Consider the following 21,144-nt stretch of genomic DNA (forward strand, 5'->3'; position numbering starts at 1 on the left):
CACCGCGCAGCTGCCGTACAAGATGGTGGCGCGGTGTCCCCCACCGCCTTACGTTTCTCCGATTCCCCGTCGACTCCCACCAAGCATAACGGTGAAGCCAACGTGAGCGCGCAGCCCTGAGGAAGCCGGAATCCTCCTGAGGTGCTAGCCGTGACGCCAAGGCCACAAAACGACAGCGAGTGGAGCGCCGCCATCTTGCTTTACGGTACACAGACGCCAGCGCGCCGGAAAGTCACTTCCTGCCTCGGCCGGAAGTGCGGGCGCCGGAAGTGAGTGCCGCACTTCCGCGGGCGGGCGGGCCCCTGCGCGCCGGGCCCGTGGGCGCGGGAGCGCGGTGCCGTGCCGCGGTCGGTCCGCTCGGCGCGCCGCGCGGCCCCTCGGGTGGGCCGCGGTGGAGGAGCCGGCGCGGCCGTCCCGGGGTCGCTGCCGCGGCCGGGGAGCCGCCCGCCGCCCTCGGACGCCCGGCGGGGTGCGTGAGGCCCCGCGCTCGACCCTCCGCACCGGCGACGCGGGGAAGCCCGGCGCGGGAGCCAGAGGCCAGGACGGCCCGGGCCGGCAAAAAGACGCGAAGTTTTGAGGACTGGTCAGTGCTTGGCTTGAGTGGTCGAGCGCCCTGCGAGCGCTCACACCCCAGCGCTGGTGCGCACCACACACAGACAGACAGACACAGACAGACAGACAGACACACCATACACACACAGACACAGACAGACACACCAAACACACACAGACACAGACACACAGACACACCATACACACACAGACACAGACAGACACAGACAGACACACCAAACACACACAGACACAGACAGACACAGACACACCATACACACACAGACACAGACAGACACACCATACACACACAGACAGACAGACACAGACACACAGACACACCATACACACACAGACACAGACAGACACAGACACACAGACAGACACACCATACACACACAGACACAGACAGACACACCATACACACACAGACACAGACAGACACAGACACACAGACACACCATACACACACAGACACAGACAGACACAGACACACAGACACACCATACACACACAGACAGACACACCATACACAGACACACACACACACACCATACACACACACAGACACACACCACACACACAGACACACCACACACCATACACAGACACACACACAGACACACACCACACACAGACACACAGACACACACCATACACACACAGACACACCACACACACACAGACACACCACACACCATACACAGACACACACCACACACACACACACACACCATACACACACACCATACACACACAGACACACACCACACACACACAGACACACCACACAGCATACACAGACACACCACACACACACACAGACACACACACACAGACACACCACACACCATACACAGACACACACACAGACACCACACACACACCACACACAGACACACACCATACACACACACAGACACACACCACACAGACACACCACACACCATACACAGACACACACACACACCATACACACACAGACACACACCACACACACACAGACACACCACACACCATACACAGACACACACAGACACACACCACACACACACACACCAGACACACACAGACACACACCACACACACACAGACACACCACACACCATACACAGACACACACCACACACACACAGACACACCACACACCATACACAGACACACACACAGACACCACACACACACCACACACAGACACACACCATACACACACACAGACACACACCACACAGACACACCACACACCATACACAGACACACACACACACACCATACACACACACAGACACACACCACACACACACACACAGACACACCACACACCATACACAGACACACACACAGACACACACCACACACACACACACACACACACCATACACACACAGACACACACCACACACACACAGACACACCACACACCATACACAGACACACACCACACACACACACAGACACACACACAGACACACCACACACCATACAGACACACACACAGACACCACACACACACCACACACAGACACACACCATACACACACACAGACACACACCACACACACACAGACACACCACACACCATACACAGACACACACCACACACACACACAGACACACCACACACCATACACAGACACACACACAGACACCACACACACCACACACAGACACACACCATACACACACAGACACACACACCATACACACAGACACACACACCATACACACAGACACACACACCACACACACACACACCATACACACACCACACACACACACCATACACATACAGACACACACAGACACACCACACACATACAGACACACACAGACACACCACACACATACAGACACCATACACCACGCATACACAGACACACACACAGACACACCACACACATACAGACACACACCATACACCACGCATACACAGACACACACACACCATACACACACCACAGACACACAGACACAGACACACACCACACACATACACACCACACACATACACAGACACACACACCATACACACATACACACCACACACACACAGACACACTGGTGCGTGGGAACGCAGTTCGGCCTGTTAGTGATTTACCCTCGGTGAAACAAGACAACTCCATGGTTGTTTTCACCAGTGAAAAAGGCTTTATTCAGGGCCTTAAACATGAATATCAGGGTGTGGGAGGGAGCTGGGGCTTGATACCGCCTGGAGGACTAGCTTTACAAGCCAAGAATCGGTGAGTGGAATGCTTGAGAAAAGGCTAGGGAGCGAGGGCTGGGCCACCCTGCCAGGATTCCTGCTGCGAGGCCAGGGTGATGAGCCGGACCTTTGCTCAGGACACACAGGTGTCCTGTGAGGTGAGGATCCCCATTACATGACTAGTATCAAGTAGCTCCTGGATGGGGAGGGAGTTCTGCCTGCAGAACTTGAGTTTACAAGATTGTTCACTGTTAAACCTCGGTGGTGGTTCTGTGGTGCTTTCTGAGACCAGGAGATAGAGACCCTATCCTTCCCGATGCTTACATTTCAAAGGAATGGCTCTCTGGTTGTTGAGAATGATGCCCCTGAATTGTGATATGCAAACATCTTAAAAGGATAACTGTAGGCATTTTTAGTAAGTACTATAAGAAAGAGATATCAGAAGTCAATTACTAGGTGTTGGCCATAATAAATAGCAAGTTCTGGTGACAGCACTGTGCTTTCTCAGTCAGGCTGGTGTCATTTTAGGGACATGACCATTGCTGCTAGCTAGAAGCAGAAAGGTCTGTTTTTCTTTGCTTTTATGCTGGCCATGGAGCTTAAGTATGGGCCTGGGCACTGCCCCTGAGCTTTTGTGCTCAAGGCTGGCACTCAGCCACTTGAGCCACAGCTCTACTTCTGGCTTTTTGGTGCTTAATTGGAGGTGAGAGTCTCAAAGGATTTCCTGCTTAGACTAGCTTTGAACTGCAGCCTTCAGATCTCAGCCTTTTGAGTAGCTAGAGTTATAGGTGTGAGCTACCAGTTTAAAACAGAAGTTTGGATGGCAGTAGTCTATGCCACAAGTTCTACATTTCTTAGTCCTTTCCTTCCATCCCCTAACCCCAGGAATAATCACTTTTTTAAAAAAAAGTGGGGGGGAGGGTTGGCTGGGCAGCAGTGGCTCACACCTCTAATCCTAGCTACTCAGGAGGCTGAGATCTGAGGATCGTGGTTCAAAGCCAGCCCGGACAGAAAAGTCTGTGAGAGACTCTTATCTCCAACTAACCAACTGAAAACCGGAAGTGGTACTGTGCTCAAGTGGTAGAGTGCTAACCTTGAGCTGAGGAGCTCAGGGATTGCGCCCAGATCCAGAGTTCAAGCCTCACAACTGACACGCACAAAAAAAGGTTGAGAACACAGCTCAATAGTAGAGTGCTTGCCTAACATGCAGGAGCTCCTGAGGGAGGAGGGTAGGACCAAATATATCCCTTCTAAAAAGAAAACGTAAAATGTTTGGGGGGCTCCTGGGCTCATACTTGTAATCCTAGCTATTCAGGAGGCTGAGATCTGAAGATGTTTTTGAAGTCAGCCCAGGCAGGAAAGCCCACAAAACTCTTATCTTGAGCTAACCATCAAAAAGTATGATATAGAACTGTGGCTCAAGAACAAAAGTGCCTAAGGACAGCACCTAGGCCCCGGGTTTAAAATGCCTAGGGACAGTGCCCAGGCCTCAGGTTCAAAACGCCCAGGGACAGCGCCCAGGCCCCCGGTTCAAGCTCCAGGACAGGCACACTGAAGAGGAAAAGAAGGAACTTTTTCCAAAAAATCGAAAATTTTAGTTTTAAAATGTCAGAGTGACCTGTGCCATTCTATTTGATCAGTAGGACCCTAAGTCTTAAATAGATAGCTCAAATGTATAATTCCATAGTCTTCTATGTTTTTTTTTTAATTAAGGGGTCATACAGCCCATATTAAATAATACAGAGAAGTCACAAATGCAGTTTACTTGTTCTATACTACTTTAATTTTGTAACACTGGAATTTCACTGCCGTGACTCGGTTTAACCCACTGTCTCTTATCTACCCTACCCTGAACTTCTCAACCATTCTTGTTCAGCACTACTACTACAGTTCCTATGTCCACAGACTCTGATACCTGTGCATCCATGAATCCTTAGCAATTCAAGCTGCTTTTACTTGTCCAGGTCTTTGATGGATTTGGGTGGTGGGAAAATACAAACTCCCTTAAGGATCCCATCCTAAAGTTCAGCAGCATTTTTTTTTTTTTTTTTTGTACTAAGGACTGGACGTGGGGCCTGTTGGTTGCAAGGCAGGTGCCCTACCACTTGAGCCACTTGCTCTGTCCTCTCTTCTGTTTTTCGGACAATGTCTCTAGCTGACGAGGCCGACACGGCATTCCTGATGTCCTCACTCACCTCCTGGAGTTAATTCTCAGCCACTGGAATCAATTGTAATTTTTGTCATATATAGGTCATAATTTCCCAGGGTTTTTTCTGCTAGGTTGGATGATGTTCCATTGCTAATTAACCCACAAGAAGTAAGACTTAAGGGGTGGCTCAAGTGGTAGAGCATCAGCCATGAGCAAACAATCTGAGCGAAAGCTTGAGGCATCAAGTTCAAGCCCTGGAACTGGCTAAATTAAAACAAACTGTGGCTAGTGATTTCCATTATTGGACAGTATAGTTTAGGGAATGCCTTTATCATAATGATCTCGTACACACTCAACTTTGACATCTTCAGTACAACACAAAAATACTTCTCAGTACCCACTGCCATTACTGTCATCTCTACTTCTTCACTTCCTGTTTGTTTTTGCAAAAGATTTATGCCCCCATAAAATCCGTATCAACTTCTGCTGCCAGTCTACAGAAATTGCAAATGTAAATCACAGACATCTGGCTCTGGGTTATTTATCTTATTTTGTATCTTCTCAAGTCAACATCCTGGGTTTCTTCTTTGGTAGTCAGCTACTGCATTCCTTCACAGACTGTCTTTACTGTCTATTATGTGCCAGAACTTCAGGTTGTGATTTAATTTTTGTTGTTGTGTTGGTCGTGGGGCTTGAACTCAGGCCTGGGCACTGTTCCTGAGCTGGGTTTCTTCTTTGGTAGTCATCTGGTGCATTCCTTCACAGATGGTCTTTACTATTACGTGCCAGATTTTCAGATGGTGATTTAAAAGAAAGTTGGTTTTTTGTTTTTTGTTGTCTGTCATGGGGCTTGAACTCAGGGCCTGGGCACTGTCCTTCAGCTCTTCAGCTTAAGGCTAGCACTCTACCACTTGAGCCACAGCACCACTTTCCGGTTTGGAGATCAGTCTTATGGACTTTCCTGCCCGGGCTGACTTTGAACTGCAGTCCTTAATCTCAGCCTCCTGAGTAACTGGGATTACAGGTGTGAGCCACTGGCACCCCGCTGTGCTATATACTTTTCCTGAGCTTTGGACAGTCTCATGCTGTGTATTTTCCTGAGCACCCTCACCCAGGTGAGTGGCTCCAGCCCCACTGTGGATGAATATTACTTCTTCCGTGGTGCTGTGTCCATACATTCCTCATAGATCACACCCTGAGATCCAGAAGTCTCACAGATGCCACTGGTTTATTCTAGGTGAAACCTAGTTTACTCCAGATTTGCTAGATTGCATCCCCTTTTTCTAAATCCTACCCTTCATTTAAAATGTTGAGAAATGCTTTGATAACATTTTAATTGCATTTTCTTTCATCACTTTTGATGGAAAATGGTCTGAGAGAGATCTTAGTGCTTTTGCTTCAGCTTAGCCCTGATTCCACCCTACTTCAAGAATCGTCTACATTGGCTCTGTTTAGTAGCACTTTCAGTGATGATAGAAATTTCTACATTTTCATCTGTCAGTAGGATAACTACTAGCCATGTGTAGTTCTTGAGCTCTGAAAATGTGGTTTGACTGAGGAACTAATTTCATTTGGATGTTGTAGGGGAGAGCAGGACACTGTGTCCCTTTGTTTTCTTGGCTGGGTCTAACTTCCTGGGTTCAGGATCCTCAACCTCTTGAGTCCCTGGGATTTGAAGATTTGAACCTCGATCCTCAGATTCTAGCCTCTTGCCCAGGCTGGACCGGCACCACCAGAGTACCAAGGGAGGAAGGGGGAAACCATAGTTTTAGAAGAGACCTGCTTCCTTTTCCTTCCTTCCTTTCTCCCTCCCTCCCTCCATCCCTTCCTCCCTTCCTTCCTTCCCTCCTTCCTTCCTTCTTTCTTCCCTTCCTTCCTCTGGGTTCCAGTACTAGGGGTTGAACGCAGGGCTTAGGTGCTTTCTCTTGGCTTTTCTGAAAGGGTGTTCCTTTACCACTGAGTTATACCCCCACTTCCTGCTTTTTGGTGGTTAATTGGAGGTAAGCATCTCATGATAGACTTTCCAACCCCAGCTGGTTTCAAACTGTGGTCCTAGATTTCGGCTTTTGAGTAGCTAAGATTAGAAGCATGAGCCGCTACTAGCCAGCTGCCCTGCACTTGTCCGCAGCCCTTCACTCAGCAGGCATCTCTGACGTGGGTGGAGTCAGGAAGCCCAAAGGCTCCACGAGCAAGAGATCGGATAGTATTATATTATCTAATATAATGTTGTTGACAGTTTGCTCTGCTGTTTTCCTGTTTTGCTTCTGTCTTCTACCATCTATTCTAGCTTACATTTATTCTGCCTCCTATTCCCACTTCTTTTTGGGAGGAGGATGGGCTTGAACTTGGAGCCTGGCCACTGCCCTGGAGCATCTTTGCTCTACCACTTGAGCCACAGCGCCACTTCCAGCTTTTTGGTGGTTAATTGGAGAAAAGAGTCTCACAGGCTTTCCCATCCCAGCTGGCTTTGAACTGCGGCCCTCAGGTCTCGGCCTCCTGAGTAGCTAGGGTGACAGGTGTGAGCCACCGGCACCTGGCTCCTTCCCCCACTTCTTTTGCCGTCCTGCCTCTTCAGGTAGTGATCACGTATTTGGTCCGTTAGGCCAGCTCTGCACTATTTTTGTTTTAGTTCTACCTATTAACCTCTGTTGCTATCTCATTCTGCTTAAGATAGAGGCAGAGAGGTGGGAATTTGCAGGCAAGCGGGGGCGCTCACTTCAGTGCCTGGCATCTCCACGCCAAGTGCTGCCCACGTCTAAGCAGAGTTAAGCCACTCACATGACAGCGGCCTTCAGTGTGTCCCCGTCTCTCCCCTCTTCAAACGGTGGTTTCCAGTCAGTTTGGGACATTTGCTCTGGAACCCACACCAAGACTATGTGGCGCCTCAAAGCCCAGTACTGCCCAGTGGACCGTCAGAATGCTCTTTGCAGAGCCTGGAACCACGGGGAAGCAGGCTCCGAGAGAAGTGGGCGGGCCGAAGTGGCTTTGTATTCACAGCCTGTGGCTTTTTGATGTGAACAGCCCATTGTGTCAGCTGCGACTTTGTCTTCTCAGACCTGTGGAGTGATCCAAGAGTCAGTTGGATTCATAACTCCAGGTCTCTCACCTCTTCTGTGTCAGTCTTATTCACTCATAGCTGCGACACAATACCGGAGAAAATCCACTTAAAAGACAAAAGGTTTATTTTGAGTGATGGTGTCAGAGGTCTCTTCTTATCCGTTGCTCCGCCGAGTGAGGAAGAATGCATTGCAGTGGGTAGGAGGTGACGGAGCAGAGCCTCATCTCAGGGCAGCAGAAAGCGGAGAGAGGAAGAAAGGGTCTTCTGGGGGCGATACACCCTCTTCCAAGGCATGCCCCCAGGGCAAGCAAACCTGTGAAACTGCAGCATTTCCCTCAACCACCCTGCTGGTAGAACACCTCTGCACTAGGCCAGACCCTTCGAGCCTTCCTGCTTTCTCAGGATAGACCCAGGGTCCTATGCCTTGTCCTGCCAGAGCCTGGCTCCAGCGCTGTCCCACATCGCTCTGCTGGAGCGTGAGTGCAGGCGTCATGCTCAGCAGAGAAGGGTGTGTGTGTGGGGGGGGGGACCCTGGCTCTCAGGTTCAGGGCGGGCGAGGGCCTGCATTTATACTGCACTCTGGCACATTCTAACAGTCTGCTTTCAGAGGAAGCCAAAATTCTTGCCTCCAGTGCTAAATATTTGCTCTGCCATACATGCTTCTTTAGAACTCTGTTGACTCCTTTCTTTACGAGGACTAACGCAGTCTGTCTTCGCTAGAGCCCTTCTTGCCTCCATGCTGCGTTCCCTGTAATCCCAGGAGCCAGGCTATGGGGCATCTCCTCACACCTTCTCGGTGCCTGGGGGCTGGCGTCCCGGCTCAGGGGAGGAGCTCGCTGCTCCTGCCGAGGAGGCGGACCCCAGGGACTCAGGGGCAGACACCCCGGGACAGGCCTCCTCTGGGGCAGCGGGGAGCAGCGCCGGGTGGCTTTTGCTGCAGTGAGCGGCAACGCTGTCTGGCTTCTCGAAGCGCTTGCCGCAGAAGTCGCATGGGAAGCGCAGGGTGGCTGCTGTCTCTGCATGCTTACGCCGGTGCCAGTTCAGGGAGGCCTTCTGGCGGCAGGTGAACCCGCAGATCTCACACCTGCAGCAGGGGCGGGGGGGGGGAAGGAAGGGGCTGCGGGCTCCAGGGATTCTCCTGTACCCCACTGCCAGGCTGTCAGTGCCGCTCCCCACGGCCCCAACACACTGCAGGGGTTCTCCCCGGTGTGGTAGACACCCCCCCCCACGGCCCTGCGACCCTCCTCCCCAACACTCACTGCAGGGGTTCTCCCCGTGTGCATGCGTCTCAGACACCCCACACACACCCCCCTCCCCCCACGGCCCTGCGACCCTCCTCCCCAACACTCACTGCAGGGGTTCTCCCCGTGTGGATGCGTCTCAGACACCCCCACACACACCCCCCTCCCCCCCACGGCCCTGCGACCCTCCTCCCCAACACTCACTGCAGGGGTTCTCCCCGTGTGGATGCGTCTCAGACACCCCCACACATACACCCCCTCCCCCCCACGGCCCTGAGACCCTCCCTCCCCAACACTCACTGCGGGGGGTTCTCCCGGGTGTGGTAGACACCCCCCCCACGGCCCTGAGACCCTCCTCCCCACGGCCCTGAGACCCTCCTCCCCAACACTCACTGCAGGGGTTCTCCCCGTGTGGATGCATCTCAGACACCCCCACACACACACCCCCTCCCCCCCCACAGCCCTGAGACCCTCCTCCCCAACACTCACTGCAGGGGGTTCTCCCCGGTGTGGTAGACACCCCCCCCACGGCCCTGAGACCCTCCTCCCCACGGCCCTGAGACCCTCCTCCCCACGGCCCTGAGACCCTCCTCCCCAACACTCACTGCAGGGGGTTCTCCCCGGTGTGGTAGACACCCCCCCCACACACATGGCCTGCGACCCTCCTCCCCGACACTCACTGCAGGGGTTTCTCCCCGGTATGGTAGACACCCCCCCCCACGGCCCTGCAACCCTCCTCCCCGACACTCACTGCAGGGGTTTCTCCCCGGTGTGGATGCGTCTGTGGATGACGAGGTTACTGCTGGTGCGAAAGGACCGGGCACAGAACTCACAGATGTAGTCGCGGGTGTCTGTGGGCACAGGAGGGGAGCTCCAGCCACACCCTCCTTGCCACCCCTGCCCGCCACTTCTGAGACAAGGCACAGTGCCGCTGGGCAGGAGGCCTGAGCTCCGGGAGCCGTCCAGACAGCTGAGCGAGACAGGCACACAGGAAGCAGGCCTGGCTAGACTGCTGCATGGTCATCAGCTGCGCTCTCTTCAAGTGGAGGTGACCTGGGTCCCTACACTGGTCTTGGTCCGCGGAGAGTCAGGGAGTGGAATGCCTAGTCCGTGTGCGTGGTTAGGAAGCGGGCTCATGCAAGCGGAGGGTCAGGGACTGGAATTATAATTTAAGCCCAACCCCAGGGACCCCCGCATGTGGAGTCATCTTCCCACCAGGCTGGCCTACCTTACTTCTCCACATCCCCTTCCCTGCCTTTCAGCCCACTAATCTCTCCTTTTCCTGTACCAACCCTTCCTATGGGCTCCAGTAGCCCCTGCCCGTTGCCATGGTTACTGCATCTCCAACAGCTCTCACGGGCTGCTGTGGCTTTCTCCTGTACCACAGCCTACAGTGCAACAGCTGTCCTTGTCCTTGCTTCTCTGAGTGCCTTCAGGCCTCTCCGCTAACCAACGCAGCCTCCCCCTGGGCTCCCGGCTTCACGGCTTCACGCCGTCCGCCCGGCAGCCACCATCCTGCCTTGGGGCAGCCTCACCCCCTTTGGTCCCGGACACGCCTCCCCCACCCCTGCGGTGCAGTTGGCAGAGCGGCACCCGCACCACCAGCCCTCCTGTGACCAGGCTCCTCTACCTCGTGACTCCAGACCCCCAGCCCCATTACTGCCTCCGCTCTTGGCCATTCACACTGCCACACTGCCTGCCCCTTCTCTCCGTGCACTCTGCTCTGCTAAAGCCCAGTACAACCCCCCGGCCTGCTCTAGACCCGAACCCAGGGCGGCACGGCTCCCCGTGGCCTCTCCTAGCGCCCGGCCCTGTGCGCGTGCGCTCCCCTGGCTAGGTCTCTCTCCGCACCTTCTCCGTCGGCATTCTGCAGTGCTCTTACGCTTTAAAGTCAACGTGTGCATGAGCCTCCCACTGTCTACACCGTCGGGAGCCCGCTCCACTCTGGCTGTCCTCGCTACACTTCAACCACTTGCCGGTTCTGTCTTGTTCTCTAATCTAGGAAAACGTCAGGGCTACGTTTGGTGGGATGTTTGGACCCTCACCTTAGTGTGCCCTGGCTGGCAAGTCGCCTTCTGCACTTGTGTCTTCAAATGCCTCTTCCGTTCCCTTCCTCTCCTCCCACCTCAGGCCTTTTCTCCACTACCTCCCTACGCAGGAACATTCTAGCCGTACACTCTAGCTGTACATCCTGCTCAAATTCTACGTTCACGTCTTCTGGAAGCTCGGGCTGGAGTCCTGAGTCTCCCCAAGCTCCTTGTCTGCCTTGGGACTAGCCCACTCTTACCCACCCAGCCTGTCTGCCACCACCCCCACACACACGAGCCTCCAGTCACGGCTCACTAACCAGCATCTCCATCCACGCGCACGAACTCAGGAGCTCCCTGCCACCAACACCCAGTTCCACCCATCTGGAGGCCCTGTTCTCCACAGTTACAACAATCTTTTTGAAAGTCAAAGCCAACCTTATCTCTGATGCTCTCCTTGCACTCAAAGCTAGAGATGCCATCCTGACTCTGACCTTTGCTTAGAACACACCAGACACCACCTAAGGATGTGTCCGTGTGCTGTCCCCCGTTGCTCACTCCTCTCAGGTCTTCGCTAGAGTTTTCCTTTTCCTTGCTGGTACCAGGGCTTTAAAACCCAGGGCTTCACACTCCCTCGCTAGCCTGGCAACATGAGCCACACCTCCAGCGCCACTTGTTGCTGGCTAATTGGAGTCTTGGGAACTTTTCCACCTGACTAACTTCAAACCACAGTCCTTTGGATCTCAGCCTCCTGAATAGCTGGGTGTGAGCTACCAATGTCCAGCAACTTTTCTACAGAAGCAGCTTGTCCTTCGTGTCCTACTCTTCTGGCTTTCCCGTCTTTCTTAGCCCTCAGTGATGTCTCAGAGGAGCGTATGCTACCTTCTTTGTTCATGACTGTAGCAGACACGTGGGCATGGAAGGGGGGAAGAGAGTGGTTGCTCAGGGGAGGGAAGGACGCCACCGCGCCACCCACCGCGGAGCAGCGCAGCTCCAGCTCTCACCACTGTGCAGCTTCACGTGCTCCTTCAGGTGTTTCTTAAAGTTGAAGGACTTCCCGCAGGCTGGCTCCGGACAGCAGAACGACTTCTGGTGGAGGTGCTGGTACTTCTTGTGGTGCTGGAAGGAAGGTAGCGGTGGAGAAGGTATGGGGACTGGCTGAGCTGACCCAGCCAGCCGGGGCCCAGACGCCCTCCTGCTCCCCACACCGCAGCCATCCGCCATTGCCTGACCCTGACCCTGACCCCGTCCTCACCTAGCCAGCCTGCCAAACTGCCCTCTTCTGTGCTTGCCTCCCATCCACCCATTTCCTCGCCACACCCTGCAACGTTTTGCAGTGTTCCTGTGCCAAGTACCACTCTGGGCACATTCCTCCTTCCCCAGCACAGGTCCAGTCGGCAGAAGGAACACTGTTTGGGTGACCGTGTTTATTACATCAATATGCAGCTCGCTCTCACTCTCTAAAATAACTTTAATGGGTAAGGGCTCCCCCCCCCCTTTTTTAAGTGCCAAAGATCTAATCTAGGGCCTCAAATACTGTAGGCAAGTGTTCTACCACTCAGCTATACCCAGCCTGGGCCATGGGCCTACATCAACTTTAATCCTCCATTTATCTTTTCATCAGATCTAGTTTTGCATTTTGGATCATCATCATATTAGAGCTCTCTCCCCTTTTTCATGATCCTGGTTTACCTCCAGCTTAGTCTCCTCCACAAAGCTCAAGCATGACCTGTTCCTGCCAAATGTCCTTCTTATAGTCTCAGTGTTGCATTGGGACTTTCCCCATTTCTCCATGACGCCTTGCAGTCCCCCTCTGGCCCTCGGCCCCTCACCCTCAGGGCCTGCTCCGCTAAAGGTCCAGGCCCAAACTCCCTGTGTGGTGTGGTCTTCCCTGCTCAGGAGATGCCTTTCAAGCCACGTGGCCAGGCGGGCTGGGTCGGAGCTCAGAGCTCCTGCTAGCACCAGCAATGTGTGCCTCAGGGCCAAGTGGGAATAACATCAGCACCGCGTCCCTCCCCGGGGGTGTGGTGAGGGCCAGGGCTCACATTCCCTGTCAGGCCACAGGGCCCGAGGAACGGCACTGAGCGGCACTGGAGCGGGGTGCTGCCTGCCTGAAGCTTGATGTTCTGCCTCCCCGATCATTTAACGATTATTACAGGAAAGCTGTTCGCTTCTGGACTCTCAACACACCCCAGGTCGTCTCCTCCCCCTGCTTTTTGTTGTTCTTTTAGTGGTCCAGGGACACATCCAGGTCCTAGTACATGGTAGGCACTGAGCTATGCCCCTAGTGGGCTTCCTTTCTTCAGCTTTTCCCCAGTCGCAGTGGCCGTAGGCCTCAGTCTGGCCCCTCACGTTCAGATACTGCCGGTTGGAGAAGATCCTTCCGCAGCCAGGGAAGTCACAAGGCATCAGCTCTCTTCTGGCAGCTTTCCTGAGGGAGGAAAGTGAGGAACAGCAGGACTCCTACCTGCTCTCCTCTCCTCCCCTCTCCCCTCCCCTTCCCAGAGTCCTAGTCCCCAAATCCTACCGAATTCTCCTGGGCCCAATCTGTGCAGCGTCCTCATCACGGGCTGGGGCTGGAGCTGACGGCACCCGGCTCCCAGCAGGGCTGTGGGCAGCAAAGAAGGCACAGAGGGCCTCTAGGGACGCGCACTCAGGACACCCCTGCACTCCACCTGGGCCAACAGGTTACCTGGCCAGAGGCTCCGTCTGCCGGGCTGCCAGAGGCGTCCCGCTCAGATCAACTCGGGAACCCGCCGCGCGCGCGGGTGAAGAGCAGCCAGCAAGAGGAGTGGGGAGAGCCTCGGGCGCAGGCGCCGTGCGTGCCGCCTCAGCCCGGGAGCCAGCAGGGGCGCGGGGTGGCCTGCCGACGTCTGGTTCACTGCTAAAAGGAGAACCGGAGCTGGAGGTGACCCCTCTGGGCGCGCAGCGGGTCCTCCCCAGCCCTAACTGCAGCTAACAGATCTCAGATCCCCATCCCGGCTGGCTTTGCTCACGGCCTCCATCCCCCCCACCCCCGCCACAGGACCGCCCCTCTCCTGTCCCACAACCCCAACTGGCTCATCTGGGGAGGAGCTGTAGGTCCACGGGCTGGCGTCGCTGAGCATCTCCTCTTCATCTCCATCCCCCTCATCTTCCTCATCTTGCTCCTCTCCGGGGGACGGGACGGGCTCTGCTGGGGGTGCTGCCCCCCTGGAAGCCCACGGAAGGCAAGCTTGAGGTTCTGCTCCCACCCCTGCTACCTGACAAGTCCGGCCCGCCCGGCCCCGCCCAGCCTGCCCGGCCCCGCCCAGCCTGCCCGGCCCCGCCCAGCCTGCCCGGCCCCGCCCAGCCGGCCCCGCCCAGCTGGCCCCGCCCGGCCCCGCCCAGCTGGCCCCGCCCGGCCCCGCCCCACCCAGCCTGCCCGGCCCCGCCCAGCCCGCCCGGCCCCGCCCAGCCTGCCCGGCCCCGCCCAGCCCGCCCGGCCCCGCCCAGCTGGCCCCGCCCGGCCCCGCCCAGCCCGCCCCCGCCCCACCCAGCCTGCCCGGCCCCGCCCAGCCCGCCCGGCCCCGCCCAGCCCCGCCCAGCTGGCCCCGCCCAGCCGGCCCCGCCCCGCCCAGCCCGCCCGGCCCCGCCCAGCCCCGGCCCCGGCCCGCCCAGCCCGCCGCCCGTGCTCACCCGGGCAGTTTGGCTTCTTGAGTTCTCTCTTGCTCAGACCCCAAACCTGTTGGCACAGACAGGGTCAGAGGGAAGGAGCGCTGGGGCCACGCAGTGAGGGGGTTCTGAGGTCTGGAGGAGGAAGGGAGGGCGCGGGCACAAAGGCTACTGGGACGGGGGAGGGGATTTTGCCTCGCAAATGATGCATCACATGGGTTTTTTTAAAGTATCACCAGGACACCTTAAAACATTATATTTCTAGTAAAATTGCATCTTAAAGCGCAGTCCCTCCAGAGACGGATTCCAGCGCACACGGGTGAATGTGACCGTTTGCACCCCTAGGCCTGGCTGCGTTTTGTATCGGGGTGGTGTGAGGGGTTCTCCGCAGCCCTCCCCAGCCCAGCCTACCTGCAGGCTTCCCGCGCCTCCTGGGCTCCGGGCGCGGGGCCGGGGCCTGCGCGGACTCCGTGGACGCTCCGGGGGACGCGGGGCGGGGCGAGGGCTCCCAGGAGAAGGTGTGGCCCGCGGAGCACTCCCACACGAGGCCCCCGTCCCGGCCTCGGGGCCCCCGGAGCCCGGGCACCTGGCTGCATTCCCGGCTGTGCGCGTGCGACAGCAGCACCAGGCCCTGCAGGCCCTGGTGCGGCCTGGGCTCGGGACCTGGAGGGCGGCGCGGGTCAGGCCAGGCCGTGCTGGGAAGAATGACCCCCGCCCCCCCCCCCCAGCAGCCAGCACCCACCTGCGCAGAGGACGCAGCCTGGAGAGGCGAACCTGCGGACAGAGGCTGCGGTCAGAGCTCTCAAGGCCCGCCTGCGCGGTCAGCCCACAGGACCAGGCATGGACGCCGGCCTGGGGGAGGCCAGGGATGGACTGGGGGAGAGTGGGGCTGGCCTGGGGGAGGGCTGGGGCTGGCCTGGGGGGAGGGCTGGAGATGGACTGGGGGAGGGCTGGAGATGGACTGGGGGAGGGCTGGGGATGGACTGGGGGAGGGCTAGGGATGGACTGGGGAGGGCTGGGGATGGACTGGGGGAGGGCTAGGGATGGACTGGGGGAGGGCTGGAGATGGACTGGGGAGGGCTGGGGCTGGCCTGGGGGGAAGGCTGGAGATGGACTGGGGAGGGCTGGGGATGGACTGGGGAGGGCTGGGGATGGACTGGGGGAGGGCTAGGGATGGACTGGGGAGGGCTGGGGATGGACTGGGGGAGGGCTAGGGATGGACTGGGGGAGGGCTGGAGATGGACTGGGGAGGGCTGGGGCTGGCCTGGGGGGAAGGCTGGAGATGGACTGGGGAGGGCTGGGGATGGACTGGGGGAGGGCTGGGGATGGACTGGGGGAGGGCTGGGGATGGACTGGGGGAGGGCTGGGGATGGACTGGGGGAGAGCTGGAGATGGACTGGGGGAGGGCTGGGGATGGACTGGGGGTAGACTGGGGGAGGGCTGGGGGAGGCCAGGGATGGACTGGGGGAGAGTGGGGCTGGCCTGGGGGAGGGCTGGGGCTGGCCTGGGGGGAGGGCTGGAGATGGACTGGGGGAGGGCGGGGATGGACTGGGGGAGGGCTGGGGATGGGCTGGGGGAGGGCTGGGGATGGACTGGGGGAGGGCGGGGCTGGCCTGGGGGAGGGCTGGGGCTGGACTGGGGGAGGGCGGGGCTGGCCTGGGGGAGGGCGGGGGATGGACTGGGGGAGGGCTGGGGATGGACTGGGGGAGGGCGGGGCTAGCCTGGGGGAGGGCTGGGGATGGACTGGGGGAGGGCTGGGGATGGGCTGGGGGAGGGCTGGGGATGGACTGGGGGAGGGCTGGGGCTGGCCTGGGGGAGGGCTGGGGATGGACTGGGGGAGGGTGGGGCTGGCCTGGGGGAGGGCTGGGGATGGACTGGGGGAGGGCTGGGGGAGGGCTGGGGGAGGGCTGGGGATGGACTGGGGGAGGGCGGGGGATGGACTGGGGGAGGGCTGGGGATGGACTGGGGGAGGGCTGGGGATGGGCTGGGGGAGGGCTGGAGATGGGCTGGGGGAGGGCTGGGGGAGGGCTGGGGATGGACTGGGGGAGGGCTGGGGATGGGCTGGGGGAGGGCTGGGGATGGACTGGGGGAGGGCTGGGGATGGGCTGGGGGAGGGCTGGGGATGGACTGGGGGAGGGCTGGGGATGGACTGGGGAGGGCTGGGGATGGACTGGGGGAGGGCTAGGGATGGACTGGGGGAGGGCTGGAGATGGACTGGGGAGGGCTGGGGCTGGCCTGGGGGGAAGGCTGGAGATGGACTGGGGAGGGCTGGGGATGGACTGGGGGAGGGCTGGGGATGGACTGGGGGAGGGCTGGGGATGGACTGGGGGAGGGCTGGGGGAGGGCGGGGATGGACTGGGGGTAGACTATGGATGGACTGGGGGAGGGCTGGAGATGGACTGGGGGAGGGCTGGGGATGGACTGGGGGTAGACTGGGGGAGGGCTGGGGGAGGGCTGGGGATGGACTGGGGGAGGGCTGGGGATGGGCTGGGGGAGGGCTGGGGATGGACTGGGGGAGGGCTGGGGATGGGCTGGGGGAGGGCTGGGGATGGGCTGGGGGAGGGCTGGGGATGGGCTGGGGGAGGGCTGGGGATGGGCTGGGGGAGGGCTGGGGATGGGCTGGGGGAGGGCTGGGGATGGACTGGGGGAGGGCGGGGGATGGACTGGGGGAGGGCGGGGGATGGACTGGGGGAGGGCGGGGGATGGACTGGGGGAGGGCTGGGGATGGACTGGGGGAGGGCTGGGGCTGGCCTGGGGGAGGGCTGGGGATGGACTGGGGGAGGGCTGGAGATGGACTGGGGGAGGGCTGGGGGAGGGCTGGGGATGGACTGGGGGAGGGCTGGGGCTGGCCTGGGGGAGGGCTGGGGATGGGCTGGGGGAGGGCTGGGGATGGGCTGGGGGAGGGCTGGGGATGGGCTGGGGATGGACTGGGGGAGGGCTGGGGATGGGCTGGGGGAGGGCGGGGATGGACTGGGGGAGGGCGGGGCTGGCCTGGGGATGGGCTGGGGGAGGGCTGGGGGAGGGCTGGGGATGGACTGGGGGAGGGCTGGGGATGGGCTGGGGGAGGGCGGGGATGGACTGGGGGGTGGACTGGGGATGGCCCGGCCCCTCCGCCGCACCGGTCCAGCAGGAAGGCGGCCAGCTGCGAGTGCAGCGCGAAGCCCAGCCGCTCCTTGAGGCGGCACCAGCGCTCCGTGTGGCCGCCCAGGCGCACGCGGCCCTTGCTGCGGCGCGCGTCCAGCTGCCGCCGCTTCTCCCGCCGCCGCTCGCGGGACGCGTCCGCCTCCGGGGAGGCCATGGGCCGCGCCTGCAAGAGAGGCCGCGCCGTCGGGGCTGCGGGGCGGGGGGGGGCGGGGGGCGCTGCGGGACGGGGCGGAGGGGGTCTGCGGGGGGGGCGCTGCGGGACGGGGCGCTGCAGGACGGGGCGGAGGGGGTCTGTGGGGGCGGGGCGCTGCAGGACGGGGCGGAGGGGGTCTGTGGGGGCGGGGCGTTGCGGGACGGGGCGGAGGGGGTCTGCGGGGGGGGGCGCTGCGGGACGGGGCGGAGGGGGTCTGCGGGGGGGGGGCGCTGCGGGACGGGGCGCTGCGGGACGGGGCGCTGCGGGACGGGGCGGAGGGGGTCTGTGGGGACGGGGCGTTGCGGGACGGGGAGGAGGGGGTCTGCGGGGGGGGGGCGCTGCGGGACGGGGAGGAGGGGCGCTGCGGGGGGGGGCGCTGCGGGACGGGGAGGAGGGGGCCTGCGGGGGGGGCGCTGCGGGACGGGGGGGCGGGGGGGCGCTGCGGGACGGAAGCACGGGGAGATTCAGAACAAAAGCCCGGGACTTCCACCGAGAGGCGTCCACGGAGGACGGGGCCCGGGGTCGGGGCGATCCCGGCGGCGCAGCCGCGGCGGGACGGAGGCCGGGGCCGCCCCGCCCGGGCCCCAGGGGCGTCCGCAGCCGCCCGCTCCCCGCCGGGCCGTTTCCCGTCCGCCGGGCCTTACCTTGGCGCCCGCCGCCTGCCTCGCCCCGATGCGCCTGCGCCGCCCGGGCCGCTGGGACGGGGCCCACCCCGCACGCGCGCCGCCGTTTCTCCTTTAAGAAGAACCGGACCCCGCGTCCGAGGCGGCGCCGGGAGGGGCGGGGCCCCGGCCGGGGGGCGGGGTCTGCGAGGGGCGGGGCCCTGCGTGCGCCTGCGCACTGGGCCGTGCGCGCCGCCCCTGCCGGGGCTGCGGTTCTCCGCGTCGCCGAGCCCCGCGGAGCCGGCGCGGGCATCTCGCTGGCCAGCGCCTCCGGGCGCAGTGAGCTAGGGCGGGTCGTGGTCCGCGCGCTGCGGTCCCGCCGCCCTCGCGTCCTCGCCCGGCCCGCGGTGACGCCCGCGTGCGAGGCCGGTCAGGGCCGGCCGGAGCCGCCGCGGGCCCCGAACCCCCCCACCCCCCCGCGGGCCCCGAACCCCCCCCACCCCCCCGCGCGGGCCCCGAACTCCCCCCACCCCCCCCCCGCGGGCCCCGAACCCTCCCACCCCCCCCCGCGGGCCCCGAACCCCCCCACCCCCCCGCGGGCCCCGAACTCCCCCCACCCCCCCGCGGGCCCCGAACTCCCCCCACCCCCCCGCCGCCGCGGGCCCCGAACCCCCCACCCCCCCCCGCGGGCCCCGAACTCCCCCCACCCCCCCGCGGGCCCCGAACTCCCCCCACCCCCCCGCCGCCGCGGGCCCCGAACCCCCCCACCCCCCGCCACCGCGGGCCCCGAACCCCCCCACCCCCCCCGCGGGCCCCGAACCCCCCCACCCCCCCGCGGGCCCCGAGACCCCCCACCCCCCCGCGGGCCCCGAACCCCCCCACCCCCCCCGCGGGCCCCGAACTCCCCCCACCCCCCGCCGCCGCGGGCCCCGAGACCCCCCCACCCCCCCCGCGGGCCCCGAGACCCCCCCACCCCCCCCCGCGGGCCCCGAGACCCCCCCACCCCCCCCGCGGGCCCCGAGACCCCCCCACCCCCCCCGCGGGCCCCGAACACCCACCCCCCCCGCGGGCCCCGAACCCCCCACCCCCCCGCGGGCCCCGAACCCCCCACCCCCCCGCGGGCCCCGAACCCCCCCACCCCCCCGCCGCCGCGGGCCCCGAGACCCCCCCACCCCCCCCGCGGGCCCCGAGACCCCCCCACCCCCCCCGCGGGCCCCGAACCCCCCCCACCCCCGCGGGCCCCGAACCCCCCCCCCGCGGGCCCCGAACCCCCCCACCCCCCCGCGGGCCCCGAACTCCCCCACCCCCCCCCGCGGGCCCCGAGACCCCCCCACCCCCCCGCGGGCCCCGAACTCCCCCCCCGCGGGCCCCGAGACCCCCCCACCCCCCCGCGGGCCCCGAACCCCCCCCACCCCCGCGGGCCCCGAACCCCCCCACCCCCCCGCCGCCGCGGGCCCCGAACCCCCCCACCCCCCCGCCGCCGCGGGCCCCGAACCCCCCCACCCCCCCGCGGGCCCCGAACTCCCCCCACCCCCCCCTGCGGGCCCCGAACCCCCCCACCCCCCCCGCGGGCCCCGAACTCCCCCCACCCCCCCCCGCGGGCCCCGAACCCCCCCACCCCCCCGCGGGCCCCGAACTCCCCCCACCCCCCCGCCGCCGCGGGCCCCGAACCCCCCCCACCCCCCCGCGGGCCCCGAACCCCCCCCCCCGCGGGCCCCGAACCCCCCACCCCCCCCCGCGGGCCCCGAACTCCCCCACCCCCCCCCGCGGGCCCCGAACCCCCCCACCCCCCCCGCGGCCCCGAACCCCCCCACCCCCCCGCGGGCCCCGAACCCCCCACCCCCGCGGCGTCCAGAGTGCAACAGACCCAGCCGCCCTCCTCCGCCGTCTCCTTCATGGCAGGAGTCTCCCGTCCGCAGGCCGTGTCCGTGTCCGCAGGCCGTGTCCGTGTCCGCAGGCCGTGTCCGTGTCCGTCCGTGTCCGCAGGCTGTGTCCGCAGGCCGTGTCCGTGTCCGTCCGTGTCCGCAGGCCGTGCCCGTGTCCGCAGGCCGTGTCTGCAGGCCGTGTCCGTGTCCGTCCGTGTCCGCAGGCCGTGTCCGCAGGCCGTGCCCGTGTCCGCAGGCCGTGTCTGCAGGCCGTGTCCGCAGGCCGTGCCCGTGTCCGCAGGCCGTGCCCGTGTCCGCAGGCCGTGTCCGTGTCCGCAGGCCGTGTCCGTGTCCGCAGGCCGTGTCCGTGTCCGCAGGCCGTGTCCGCAGGCCGTGTCCGTGTCCGCAGGCCGTGTCCGCAGGCCGTGTCTGCAGGCCGTGTCCGTGTCTGCAGGCCGTGCCCGTGTCCGCAGGCCG

At 62.1% G+C, this 21,144-nt stretch overlaps 2 protein-coding genes across 3 annotated transcripts in view; one reads left to right on the plus strand and one right to left on the minus strand.

The window, feature by feature from the left end:
• The first annotated feature begins 57 nt into the window (after nucleotides 1-57).
• Nucleotides 58-21,144, plus strand: part of LOC138808132 (tumor necrosis factor ligand superfamily member 4-like) — a 66,097-nt gene continuing 45,010 nt past the window's right edge. For both annotated transcript variants that reach the window (XR_011366397.1, XM_069994087.1), the window contains exon 1: nucleotides 58-205. The gene's annotated coding sequence lies outside the window, so the exon portion shown is untranslated. The remainder of the gene's footprint in view (nucleotides 206-21,144) is intronic.
• Znf692 (zinc finger protein 692) lies at nucleotides 2,678-18,942 on the minus strand. The gene is made up of 12 exons (XM_069994086.1): nucleotides 18,845-18,942; nucleotides 17,983-18,170; nucleotides 15,606-15,637; nucleotides 15,275-15,526; nucleotides 14,888-14,933; nucleotides 14,291-14,422; nucleotides 13,923-14,114; nucleotides 13,758-13,838; nucleotides 13,583-13,661; nucleotides 12,235-12,349; nucleotides 9,955-10,054; nucleotides 2,678-9,046 (listed from the first exon to the last, which is right to left on the minus strand). Exons 2-12 carry the CDS (start codon nucleotides 18,159-18,161, stop codon nucleotides 8,746-8,748), a joined length of 1,509 nt encoding a protein of 502 aa, XP_069850187.1. The 5' UTR covers nucleotides 18,162-18,170; nucleotides 18,845-18,942; the 3' UTR covers nucleotides 2,678-8,745.

Source organism: Dipodomys merriami, unplaced genomic scaffold (assembly GCF_024711535.1).
Source record: "Dipodomys merriami isolate MVZ:Mamm:240054 unplaced genomic scaffold, mDipMer1.0.p SCAF_440, whole genome shotgun sequence".
NCBI classification, from domain to species: domain Eukaryota; kingdom Metazoa; phylum Chordata; class Mammalia; order Rodentia; family Heteromyidae; genus Dipodomys; species Dipodomys merriami.

Bases quoted from the DNA above. Each gene is read 5' to 3' on its own strand.
- Znf692 (XM_069994086.1), bottom strand. From the start codon at position 18,161: ATGGCCTCCCCGGAGGCGGACGCGTCCCGCGAGCGGCGGCGGGAGAAG. The intron at 14,934-15,274 runs GTAGGCTGGGCT...CTGTGCCAACAG, and splicing joins GAGGCGCGGGAAGCCTGCAG to GTTTGGGGTCTGAGCAAGAG. The intron at 14,423-14,887 runs GTGAGCACGGGC...GTGGGCTTCCAG, and splicing joins CAAGAAGCCAAACTGCCCGG to GGGGGCAGCACCCCCAGCAG.